Source organism: Pholcus phalangioides, unplaced genomic scaffold (genome assembly GCF_987345545.1).
Source record: "Pholcus phalangioides strain wild (caught in Gottingen) unplaced genomic scaffold, Ppha-v1.0 ptg000010l_1, whole genome shotgun sequence".
NCBI classification, from domain to species: Eukaryota; Metazoa; Arthropoda; class Arachnida; order Araneae; family Pholcidae; genus Pholcus; species Pholcus phalangioides.
In genome coordinates, this window is record NW_028301603.1 from 11,281,692 (window position 1) to 11,295,767 (window position 14,076).

Consider the following 14,076-nt stretch of genomic DNA (forward strand, 5'->3'; position numbering starts at 1 on the left):
TACTTACACTTCATTTTAATAATGATGCATATAAAATTTTAGGCACCAGAACTGATTTTCTAGTCGCCATGGCAATCTAGCACCTGGAATTTTTCCAGCCCTGCTATCCACACACTGATGCTGTTAAGTGCTGAAATGATGTGGTTGCACAAAATAGACATTATACCACTGGCCATAAGTACACCATCTACTCGTAAATTTTAAAGTATCTTTGGAAAAATCCAAATCTTTGGCGAAAGAAAAAAAATGAACATTTTCTATTGCGATCAGGAATATCCAAGGCATTCTGATAAGTGGTTCTTATTGTATAGTGTTTTGGAATCAGAATTTTAATTGTAATAACTAATAACCTTGATTAACTGGGGGGAGGGGTGAATATTAAACATGGTGGTGATATATAGTATGAGATGTGCCGCTTCTAAGAAAATGAAAATGCCTGTGAGGCAATGCAACTACTAGTACACTGGTCTTTGTCCTTTAGGGGCAGCTGGTGTCTTTTTGGATTATAAGACCACCTGCCCTTGGCACGATAGTGAAATCACTACTGTAGCTGCTGCTTTATGAAGGAGAAAGGAACAAAAGCACCACCACCACATATTTAAAAGTGAGTGTGATACAATCCTCACTCACGACTTTGCTTAAGATAGAGCATCAGAATGTAGCCCAAAGTTAGAAAATGTGGCAAGAATGAGAAATTTTAGTGCTGAATGTAACTTTAATTAACTATGATACTTTATATGAAAAAAATATGCATATTCAGGCTACTTTTATGAGATTTAAAAAAAAACCACTTGGTTTAAACTAAACAACCCTGGCCGAGGGCACAGCAAAACTGACTTTGTGATACAAACTGATCTGTGTCAAGAAAGCATACCCTGTATCGTTCCAATTTTAGTATATGTACTGCCGAAGCAAGTACAAGACAGCATACTAGCAACCCTAGAGAATTCTCCCTTGTTTTGCCCCACAACAAAAATGCACTCACTTTCCGATGTGGTGTTTCAAAGTCTATTTTTTTCCCCCGAGATGGCATTTCAAGGCCCAGTCTGGAAATCAGATTGTTGACCAAAATATAACAATGGAATCATTTTAATATTCAGGGCTTGACAAATAGAAAAAAATTTTAGGCGGCAGTCAAATTGAGCCAAGAATGGCTTTAATCCCATGAAAAACAGTTCTAAATAATGTTTTTTCAACTTTTGCGGGACTTTATATCATTTTCCTATGTTAGAAGACACTGTCATGAAATCAGAAAATTTTGTCATTCATAGCAAATGGCATAGCTTCATTTAGCCATCACATACACAGAAGATTTTAGACAGCAATACAAATTTTGTAGTCGTCATGGCAGTCTGGGATTTGTAAAGCCCTGTAAATATCGGATAGAGTTCGCAAAAAAATATTTTAGTAATGTTCACAACACGTTGATTGAGATTCGTTGTAATTTGTTTTCCCCTCTTTTTTTAATCTAGGCTACCTTGAAAGAAATAGCAGATAGATATCGATAATTAAGGATTCCATTGATACCACATTAAAAACGTCTTTAAATCAATGTACAGAACAGCATCAATAAGTACCAAAATCATTGAATCAAAGTTGTTCGACTGCATTTGTTTGTTCATCTATTTCTCAAACATGTAGGTTCAAAGTTAAAGGAAATTAACTAAACATGCAGAGTAAAATACAATCTACACCTATTCAATTACATTCATACGAAATCTATACAATTTCAACAATTTTTTTTATGGAATAGAGACACTGACCCTGTAATAACCTTGGAGGCAGCTTGAATAAATAATGGCCTTAAATGACGAATTACGTTACTGATAAATACTGTAATCAGACAGTTGAGACTATAAAAAAGAAAATAGCAAATGAAAAATCATAAAAATTAAACACATTAAAAATGTATATATAAGTGTATATGTAAAAACCATCTAAACATTAAACGTTTAAGAAGTAAAGTGGAGAAACACATTGCTCTAGCCACTCCCCTCAGATGTGGTCTGCAACCTGTGGTGCCTGGAATGCTGACGCTTGGATATTTTCAGGACAGTGGCCTTTTTTTTCTTTTCGTCACACGAATCCGAGGTCTCGATGCCGGAATCATCTTGGGTACTGTCCTGGAACTGACTCGTCATGAAGAAAGTCAGAGCATTTCTGTCTTTCTCTTTGGCGTTCAGAAGCTCGATTGCTGGAGAGAGCTCATCCGGTGCGCTCGTCGTCACGAGCTGCGGACTTTCATTTGGCAGTGGGCCATCACGGGAACTGGTGGATATCGAACAGCAGGATTCGTACCCGATCAAATCCATGTATTTCTTGGTGGGTGAAGGCAGTGCAGAATCCACGGCTTCTTCTTCATTGTGATTCGTTTTCTTGAATGGATAAGGTGCCCTCTTCGTCATGGTGGGCTTGAATGAGATTTCTTTCGACCCTCTCTGGTGCAGGAGGATACGTTGTAGGACAAAGTCGCAATACAATTGAAGAAAGTCACTGACACCATCGTATCCTATTGAGCAGTTGATGGGGGGAGAAATCAAAATTTCAAAATGATAGTTTTCAAAATATAAGATAGAGGCAATATGTGTTTGCAACTAACATAAAAGTATCACAGCACAGTTGTGTTAAAAAATGAGGGACAAATCAACTACAAATAGAGCACCATATGTAGGAATAACAACAATAATTCTCTGCAGGATCTTATTATCATTGAAAAAATAAATGCCAATCTGGCCAAATGCCTAATAATATGGGCCCCAGATATATACACTAGGGAGTCTACTGTACATCAAGAAACAAATACAAAATGAACTCACCGGGAAAAGCATTAACATCAAAGATGGCGTACTGTCCAGTAACATTGTCTATAATAAGATCAATTCCAACAAGGGCCATCTTCAATGTGTGGCAAAGAGACTGAATTACATGATCCACTTTTTTCTTTTCAAGAGGGATAGTTGGAGTTTTAAGTTCATCTTCATCCAACTATGAAAAAGAAATTAAGTGAAATTCTCAAGAAACTAAAAAACTTTGGAAATAACAAATAAACTTATTTCCTGATGAGTTATCGGTTGAAAAAAAAAAACAGTAGATATACTACTTATCAGAATAACATATAATGCTATCATTCATGTGTTATTTTTGCAAAGTAAATATTCTTTGTATTGACTGAATGTATTGTCAGAGAAAAACCTTCATTATATAATTATAAGGATTATATAAACCGAAATCCCGATAACGGGATTAATATTCTAACGGGATATCCTGTATTATAAATATGTAATACATATATATTATATATTTATAATTATCTATGGTTTATACATACTTTCCTCTTTAAAATTTTTTTTTAATACGTTTCGAAGATAAGGTTGAACAGGACTTGTTGTTTTGGAGAAAATTCATGATCTTAGTTTAAAAGGGAAAAAAAAACACCTTTCAGAATTGTGTGCAATAAGTTGTTGAAAAAGGATCAGAGTGAAATGCAGCAACACAATTGAACATTTTGCAACCAGTTTTGTGTAAAAGAAAAAATGGAACTGTCTTGCTTTTCACATGAAAAAAGGCATATGGTCATATCTGTCATGATCAATTTGGATGTTTACATAAATTTGAAATTTCTTTTCCTTTCCCAACCTGTGGTTACTTTGAGCATCACGGCCATTGAGGAAGGGCTTATATTTATTTTTCTCCATCAGATAAAGACAAGTTAACATGCTTTATCAGGAAAAGAGGTTAAATAAACCATCAAACATATGTGAAAATATATTCAGGATCTATCAACGCAAACATAGAAAGAAAAAAAATAGGAAATTTAATAAGGAATTCTAACTTACAGATGTCAGGTCTGATGCACAGTTAGCTTTGGAAACAAGATGACTATTGAAGAATATAGTTTTTTGATCTGAAGAAAAAGATTCCATACACAATTAATACAAATACAATAAAATTAAAAATGTATTGTGAAGTATAAAATGTTGTACACAATTTATTAATGAGGTTTCATTACCTCATAACTTAAGACTCTCTTCACTCATAATTAATACCTTTCCTTGTGCGGCTATGTCAAGGAATGTCTGCAAGAACCCTGTGCCCTCACTTAGTGAAATTGAAGTGCAGAATTCTGACCCAAACTGTTACACTTTAAATGCTCGAAAGCATGGAAGGAAATTGAATCCTGTCTCAAAGTGTTATGTGCCATGAAAGGCAGTCACATATATAGGAATCATTTCATTTTACTTATATAATTGTTAAAAATTCTTCAGTGGTACTTTACGATTCAATAATAATTTTGTTCATCATGATTTTTATTCGAAAGTTATGAGGTAATAAAACTAGAACAGTAATTTATGCACACCCTGTAAATTATATGAAACAATTAAATGTATATTGGGATATCGCTAGCTTCCATGAAGCTTTAAAAAATATATATACAGTAGAATCTCTATTATTTAACATAATTCGTACCCAGAATCAGTAGGTTCGGAAAAAATGATTAAAAAATTTTTATATTGAAACCAGTACGAGATTAATTATTTATTTATTGCATATTAAATTTGTTAAATACATCATAGAGAAATATAGCACTAGACGAAATACTTTTTTGTTCAAAGATTAGGCTAATAAGATAAATGCTGTCTTTCAAAAAATAATCCAAGTTCCGAGAAAATACATTTGCTGAAAATGCATTATTCAGCTACTGGCAAGAAGAGAAAAAGACAATAAGCACATGAACTTCATCAAATCAAAAGCTACAATGATTTTCAGGCTTTTAAAACACACCGAACGCAACTTATAAGAAAAAATTTTTTACACTGTGTTTGTGTGTATTGCCCCCCCCCCCCACACTTTGATGTTGAAAGAAATTTTGCAGTGAAATCACAAAATTTTGTGCTTTCTTTTGACATCAAATTAGCTATTGCATGTAGAACATTTTATGCACTAATACCAATTTTTTAGTTGCCATGGTGAACTGAATCAAATTTGATATACAAGATTCCCATGATATAAGTAGCTTCTGGGAATGAATAAATCTCATAAATTTTGGTATTCACTTTAACGTGATGAATTTATTTTCGATTGCAATAACAATAATAACAGAACAATCCATTCAGTACTACCCTTATTACTACTTAAAATGTAATTTCACATCAAATATACAAGAAACTTGGGGCAAATGGTTCGATAGTCAATATATTGTTCCAAGGGTGCACAAACTTTTCAGTCGACAGGGCAGATATGTGAGATAGCTGCCACTCTGGGGGTAAGCAACTGGTATATCTATCGTGTCATATGGATTGATATTTTTTTAAAAATTCTTTAGTAGGGCTGCTTTTGGCCTGTGATGTGGAAGTTGTGCACCTCTGATTAATTCACTCAAACATAAATGGTTGTATATAAGATACAGTAAGAAGGAAAAACAAATCAATACATAACAATATACTAAAGTGAAACAAAATTAAACACAATCACTAAAATGAAATAAAAATTACATAATGTTTGCTGTTATAAAACAGTTTCAAATTGAGCTCAAAGGAAATCAATTACCATAACGAGAAACATACATAGACTAAATAATTAAACATACTGCCAGCAGAGAAGTTTTTCAGGGAAGGCCTCTCCATGATGTAATACTCGTTCCCAAGAACAAATATCTTGTATAGGACAGCGTTATGATTAATGAATTGCTGCACAACGCAAGGTGGAGAAATGTCCATCAAACCTTCAGTGTTGAAGACGACACACATCTATCAAGAAAATCATTGTAAAATAAGACCTTTTCTATTGAGTGAAAGAAAATTTACGAAAATTCACACACTATGGTAAGATAGGAGGTGGTGATTTCCTATATAGTAATTCGGAATATAGCAATTTCACACTTATAATCTGCTGCATAAGAGTGTTTCAGAACAAAACAATGAAAATGTAGAAAGCAGCTATGGTTATTACATAGCAGGGGTCCTTTATATTTCACATAAACCTGAAGAACCAGTTGCATTACCATCAATATTATGCAATTTCAAATCCTTCCCAAAAGATGGAGATGCAAATGGAAATCTACAGTCCCACAATCCTACACAGGATACATCAATGCAATCTCGCAGCATAAAGGAACAGCATAAAATACATTACTAAACATCAATTAGCACTAAAAACGAGTAGAGAAAATTTTAAAATGCTGTGGTCCATTGAATGTTGTGTTTGACCAAAGGATGTAAAGTAAGTTTTTATTGGTCCCCTTGTGTACGTGGAGTATATATTCTGTTTCTTTTCTCTTATGCAGACATTAATTCCTTTCCAACCCAATACATTAAAATCAAAACCATGCAATGGTCTGAATCATATGAATTATTAGAATTTCAAAACATTTAGAAAGGAGAAAAAATTCATTCAAGGGAGTGGGAAAGAAAACGTACTATATTAAAGGTGCATAAATTTCACATTAAAAAAGTAAGAAAAAAAAGAGGGATAAATATTTAATTTTTGTTATACCTGGTGTGCTAAACTTGAACCATGTGCAAAAGTTGGCTTGCAAACTGAAATGAAAGTTAATAAAATCAAGTATGTACACAATACATAATTCTCTGATCTGCATACAATGGTTCAAATATTCTTGAATCTATCAGGCCTGTTCATTGCTGAAAAATATTATCCAAAAACATGGCGTTTTGACATGAGTAAATTAAAATTCAAATAATATAATTCTTTTGAAACTTTTTTTTCTCTAAGGGGCTCATAAATCGAGAATATTAGATGCAATTCACCACTTGGTTAGCACATTTAAAGTATTTTTTTTAAACATATTATTAAAAGACATAGTAATGGGGTACATGCCCACAGCACAAAAAATGATTCAACATATTTGATTGAGCGCATCAAGACTGTGTACCACTTAATAGTGACTGTGGTTTTCAACCTATAGATCAAGGTATAATATTAAAAATCTAAACGTTTTTGTCATCATTAAGAGTATGGAAAGTATCAAGAAGTTCAGATTGCAATTACGTTAACGGAAATATATTTTCTTGATAGCATAAGAATATGAAGAAAAATTTGTAATGCAGTTTTGTAACGGATGATCATGAACTGTTTCTGTAAATCAGGCTTTGAACATGGTCAGGAAATTCTGCAGTGATGCGGATTCCAGGATAGTGGAATGAAGTAGCAGCTACGGTCAATTGTTGATTATAAATTAAAATTTAGGAAATTGTTCATAATCGATAATATTTCAATAACTAATAATTATTATTGTATGTGAATGTTGGTAATTAAGTTGCAATTTGTAGTCATTTCACAGATATAAGATAGATTAATTGGATAATTCAAACTTTTTTCCAGTGTCTTTGCACTTGGAATCAACCAAGTTAGAACTGTATTTACATATAATTCACTACATAACAATACTCCATAAAAATTTCTCAAAGAACACAGAGTGGGGCTTAAAACAAATTTATTTGCCAAGGGCCTCAAATTGTGAGAAATGGGCTGAAAATCAGACAGTATTTTAAGAGGTAAAATCATTTCAATTTCAATGGCTTTCGAAAAAAGAAAGGATATAAAATTTATACAAGCTGTTAGAAATAGCTGTCTTAGAAATAGTCTACATCAATACATATTGTTATCATTAAGAGTTTGATTTGCTAAACAAAATTAAGAAATACATTTTATATAGGAACTAGGATGAAAAAACATTGCCCTTATACAGCGAAAACACTATATTTTAATTTTTTGGCAACTTACCACAAGGGAATCCCACACCAGCAGCTTCCATTTTCGAGACGTTTTCAGCTACATTATTTGATGTCAATTCCACAAACACTGGTACAAATGCTCCTCCTGAGAAAAAAATATATATTAAAAACCCACCATCTCATTCTAAAAATTTGCAGAACAGCCATGTTGATAAAGTTGTATGAGTAAATTTGATTGAATGTAAAATCAAAACTAACTTTCTGTATGTTTGCCACATCACTTTCGGGAACCAGACTAATTTGAATTGAATTCAAAGATTTAAAGTTTTGAGAGATAATAATTCTCTCTCATAAATTAATGATTAGATAGTTTGTACATAAATTGGACAAAACTGGTACAGCCTTTGTTAAGACTAAGACTGGTCGTCCACTGAAAGCTAATATGAGCGACAGCAAGTTGCGTAAGACTACTATAGCAGTCTTGCACATGACTTCCTATTGCTCGTGGATGACCAGCTTTATTTTGTGTTTATGTTCAAATATTTAACGTCTACAGAGTGATTAAAATTATGGCAATACAAACACCTAATTTGCTTGTTTTTATGTTATTAACAAATGAAAATGTAATAAAAATGATTTTAAAACTAATTAAAAAATTGATTATTTTATCAGAAGATGAATATCCCACCATACGAGGAGAAAATTTTTTAAACATAAATTAATTTTATTAAACAAATTATTAGATCAAAAACAAAAAGATGCATTCATTTTACAATCGCCTATGATGTAAGGTTCCTGTCAACCCTGAAGGGGGGGGGGGGGTCCTACCCATGCCGATGAGAGCATGAGAAAGGTCAAAGATTTAAGATGACTGGATAACTATGCGATACCAGGAACTGAAAGAATAAAGACCCAGAGGAATGCCAAAAGATGCTGGTAGAGGAAAAAAAGACATTTGAGAGAGAGTGTTACTGAAAGGAGGTCGGCTCAAAAAAGTACAGCTTGTTCTTAAAATGTGAAAATAATGTAAAAGCCCTGTATATAGACTAACCAGAACATAATTAAAAGAAAATGCGGTTAATAAAATTAAAAGAATGATGATTATATATATTTTGGCTTACAGCACCGACACAGAATAATAAGTTAAATGATGCTGAATGTACAGACACTCACCAGCAGCTCTGAAAACCTCATCCAGTATTGTATACTGGCTGTAACGATTCGCGAGTCGCAATCCATTCATTGCCACAGATTCAATTATGGCTGTTTCAGGGTGCTTCTTTGCATATTCCTAAGAAAAAAAAAATGAAATTCATTAATTTAAGAGAAAAATTATTTTTTAAAAAGCGGTTTATAGTGACAAGAAATGATCTTTAAAAACATGAGTAAAGATGAGAAAGAAAAGTAATTAAAGGTATTTCTTGTTAAAACAACATAGAAAATATAACTTGATATTATCAAAATTTGTCAAACCAAAAATTAAAAAAAAAAAAGATTGCTCCCTTTGTCAATAAATTTTATTTCGAAATAAAATTAACTTCTCTTCCGCTTTAAACTTATTTCAAAATAATTCTTGTAATCTATTTATATAAGTTTTAAAAACTTTAAAATCACATTAATTGAAATCTTTTGCAAATCACAGTCCTAAGAAAATTCTCATTATGAGGTAATTTCACCAAAAATAGAGAAAGGCAATGGAAGAAAAAAAAAATTGCATTCTATAAAATAAACAAAATTTATAATTTTTATTTCATTATTTAAAGAAAAAAGAACATTTTCAATTATTTTCAAAATTTTAAATTTTCAATGATTATTCTTACTAAGGATACTTCTGAATACAATCTATACCCTGGCCCATCCTCTCCCAAACAATTCTCCCCAACCCCCCAAAAAAAAATGTTTGAGCTCTAATTCTGGTTTGCCACTCGCCCAAAAGAGCTACCCTTGATTTTTATCTTGTATTTTAAAATCAATGATATTGCCACTTACGTCAATTTCTTTGAAAATAGGTAAATCTGGGTCTTTCTCAGTTTTAATCACAGGATGAACAATAGCAGAGAAAGGACCTTGCTCTTCCAGAGGCTTGTCAGCTTGCAGCTGAAAGAAAAGAAAACCAGATTAAATGTCGCTTTCTATCAGGAGAGTTATAAATGTTCAACACAATCGTATTAGAAAATTTTCAATTACTACATGTCAATATTATAATTCAACTTTTAAGTAACATCTGCTTTTACTATGAAGGTAATAGCGGATGAGCACTGCCATCTGGTGACAGCATCAACAGTATGAGCTTTGGCCCGAGTCAGGTTTGACTGTGCATGCACGGCCCGTTCAGCTCTAAGGAAAGAGGATTTGTTGCCTTCGTATTCTAGTGGTCTAGGGCAGTGGTTCTCAACCTTTGGGAGTCTGCGGCCTGGTAAATCTCTTTTGCGTAAGTGAAAGGCCAGGTCATACACACAACTAACAAGAAATTAATGAGAAAAATGAAACTTCGAATCACTCACGGCCCGGTGTGACCAGTGTTAGAGCCCGCCATTGAGAAACACTAGTCTAGGGCACTCACCTGGCAAAGTAAGAAAATGTGGGTTCGATTCCAAGCAAGGACAGTTGAATTTTCTTTCTTGGATTCTTATCAGTCAACTGTCGAAACCTTTGCAGTAATAGTGGAGAGGTAACATCATATTTGAATATCTGTTTTACTGAATTCTACAAACATTTCTTAAAAAATATTTGATAAATATTTATGATCAGAAGAACCAAACAGTGGAAATTCACCTCATTTCTGAGATAATTAGAAGTTATTGGTACTATAAAAATATAAGATTCATTTTTCAGGCTTCCCTTTCATCAAGATTTCAACAAAATCTCTCGCAAGAACTTGGTGTCCAGCCCTAACACTGAGCTAAATGAAAGATTGAATTGCAATTTAAAGCAAGAATAAATTTTGCACTCACCTTAACAAATTCCATCCCGCAAGCTCTGAAACAAAACAAAAAAATGAAAACTGATAAAGAAGCAATTTCAAAGCGAGAAATCTTCGCGTTATTGAGTATAACAAAATTGCAATAAATATTGCATGAATCTAACTTAAACTAATCTTCTTTTAGGAGCCTCCTGTGACTGGAGCACCCAAAAAAATTTTTGGTGAATTCCTAACGTATGGCATGCCACTGTTTGATGACAGTTTCTTTAAACTACCAGACCTGATTTGGTGCTACTTGCTAACGTCACAGCAGGATGACAAAAAAAGTACCCAATGATGTTTGAAAACTACTTGGCAACATACCATTGTTTTGACATAGTTGAACATTTAACAAGAAAAAGTTAAACCAAGTTTTATTGGGAATTAATCGAATTTTTTACATACTCAGATATATCGGATTTACAATGACAAAAGAAATTCAGTGGATCTTGCCTTATCCAAAATAAAAGGGTTTGAACCTAATTGTAAAGCAAGAAATTTTGGGTACAACTAATTCAATTTCAATATTAAGTAAATGTTGCGAGACTCAAAATTGATAAAAGGAGAATTTTAATTGACCTAAGGCACCCTGCTTCTAGGAACAGGCGTTTGTTTCATTTTTCTCTTGTTTATGAGGATTTCTGACAAGCCAGCTGACCCTCAATGCCAGTTAGGTGGGTATACAGAGTTATACTAGGTTTTAACTGTCACTATTATCCATTTATTGTTAGAATTACTCTTTGTAGGTCATAAAATAATCAGTGACATATTTTTAAACTTCTCGCAGGAATACAGATTATTACATTCAGAAGCGACCTGTGGTTGCTTAAGACAGGCTTTGCAACCTGTGGGGCTATACAAATTTTGCCACCTTTTGTTTCGTTCTAGTCTGATTTTCCTTCCCCAAGCAGCAATTTCCCCGAATTTGCCACCCTGGGGGATAATCTCTCAGCCCCCTACAAGCACGCCTCTGGGCCATTCTTTTGGTCACTCTTTTAGTTGCTCACTAACCTAGTCCTATGCTCATACACTGTTTGGATCATTCCAATGCTTACGCACACTCTAGGTCCCTGTTTTTGTCACTCACACATTCTATGGGTCAACTTTTTGATCACTCACATGCTTGCACACGCTCCAGGTCACTCTTTCTGATCACTTCCTTAGTCATTCTTTTTTTGTCACACATTATTAGTCATTCAATAAACCTGGTTTCATGCCCTCTAGGTCATTCTTTTGGTCACTCCCATGTACACTGTTTTGGTCCTCTCACCGGCTTGCAAAGTCTTCATGCCGCTCTTTGGGCCGCACAATGACCTGGTAATTTGCTCTCTAGGTCATTCTTTGGGTGCACACTGACATGGTACCTTGCTCTCTAGGTCACTGTAGCTAACTTTCTAGGCTATTCCTTTTTTAACACACACTCTCCAAACATAAATAAGTTACAATCATAACAATATATGAAAGACACCGCACCAGGGGTCTGGAAGATCCCTGAATAGATCCATACTGAAATTTGAATTATGGGATCAAAAAAGAAAAAAAGACCCAGCAGACGACGGATTTCATGTATAAGCGACGACTCCGCTTACAGCTGACGAACATAACACTCCAAAATAATTACATTAACAAGGTAGCCATGTTGTAAACAAATTCTGGGTTGGGAAATCTTCTCCCTTGGTTATACAGTGCCATATGACCATGAAACCTAGTCCCTCCCGACATAGAGGTGGATTCATAGCTTTTACCCAATACAAAAATTTTGCCACCCTTCTCCTAATTTTGTTGACCACTCTCTCCTCAAATTTGCAGGGTTCCCCCCCCCCAAACTTACCGCCCTGTGCAAAGTGAACACCCCTCCGATTGCAGTCATTGATAGGAGTCAATTTTCAAAATAATAGAAAATCATATTCACCTTCCCGTGTTGTAGAGCTCATCTCCGTGTTTTTGATTCTTCTTCTCGCTCCATAAATAACCCACGCGATTTACAGCTTGACTCGTCATTTTTCCTACCCCGCCGAACTATTTGATTCCTGACGTAAACGGGACGCTGTTTGAAGCAAAGTGTTGTTTTGTTGTTGCTAAATGAGAGCAATTTTGATTACCAACGCCCATATAGAGTTACACGTCCAACGCTGAGGAAATGACGATTAATAATAACCCGACACATACATGTAGTTTCGGCAGCAGCGATTTTAAAACAAGGAGCAGCTCGTTCCCATTTCCTCTCTCAAGGCCTTCTGTAAGTAAAATAATCAAAAAATAAGGTAAACACAATACGCAACATGGACATAAGCTATTAATGGCACCCACGCGATTTCGAAACGTATTGACACAAGAAGAAGAAGAAAAAAAAAAGTTACGTATACGTACATACAATACACCGGAGAGAAGAGAAAGAAAGAAAGAGGAAAGAAAAACAACAACAACAAACCTCCATTTACATGAGCGAGACGGTTTTGATTTTTTTGTTTTCCTCTTCCACTCAGCTGGATATCTAGTGCGATGGCCATATGTACCGTAAAGCCGGGTTTTCCTAGGAATAGGTTTCTTGCGCCGAGTGAACCAAATTAGACCATTTCGCGCCGGCAGAAACGTGTTACATAATTACGCGTGATTATTGTGATTTCCTAGCGTGGCGCATCAGATCAAGGCGGCTGTATTATAGTATATGGCCTTGACATCAGCTACTCTGTCGTCTGCATGCTCCGGTTTGAAAGGAAGGGAAAGAAAACACACAAGAGAGAGTGAAGAGAATATCGGCAAAACCGCGGCGCACGAGGCATTGGACTCCTCTAGAAGCAGTCGGCCAATCACGCCCGACGTAAAGCGCTGTCGTGAGCCGTATTGCGCTCTGTAGGAAAACCGTCGTACTGCTTTTCTTATTGGTAAGTGGATGGCTTGTCGCGCTGGGCGAATCACGTTGCGCGCGGCACAGGAAACCTGCTCCTAGGAAAAAGCCGGGTTTTCTTAGGAATAGGTTTGTTGCGCAGCGTGAACCGAATTAGACTATTTCGCGCCGACTGAAACGAGTTACATAATCACGCTACGCGTTTGTGTTTTCCTCCCTAGCGAGGCGAATCAGATCAGGGCGGCTATATAAAGTATATGGCTTTGGCATTAGCTGCTCTGTCATCTGCATGCTCGGGTTTGAAGGGAAGGAAAAGAAAACACACAAGAGTGAAGAGAATATCAGCAAAACTGCTGCGCACGACGCATTTGACTCCTCCAGAATAAGTCAGCCAATAACGCCCAACGTAAAGCGCTGTCATGAGCCGTATTGCGCTCTGTAGGAAAACAGTCATGCTGATTTTCTTACTGGTGAGTGGACGGCGTGTCGCGCTGGGCGAATCACGTTTCGGGCGGCACAGGAAACCTACTCCTAGGAAAACCCGGCTTAATCAAGAATCAAACTTTTTTTCCCAA

General features: G+C 35.1%; 1 protein-coding gene across 1 annotated transcript; it reads right to left on the reverse strand.

Moving 5' to 3' along the window:
* Nucleotides 1-1,850: 1,850 nt before the first annotated feature.
* On the reverse strand, nt 1,851-12,997 carry LOC149080919 (inositol-tetrakisphosphate 1-kinase-like). The gene is made up of 10 exons (XM_089237608.1): nt 12,566-12,997; nt 10,646-10,670; nt 9,681-9,788; nt 8,865-8,982; nt 7,741-7,836; nt 6,493-6,536; nt 5,588-5,747; nt 3,837-3,904; nt 2,817-2,985; nt 1,851-2,509 (listed from the first exon to the last, which is right to left on the reverse strand). Exons 1-10 carry the CDS (start codon nt 12,652-12,654, stop codon nt 1,983-1,985), a joined length of 1,404 nt encoding a protein of 467 aa, XP_089093734.1. The 5' UTR covers nt 12,655-12,997; the 3' UTR covers nt 1,851-1,982.
* Nucleotides 12,998-14,076: the final 1,079 nt, after the last annotated feature.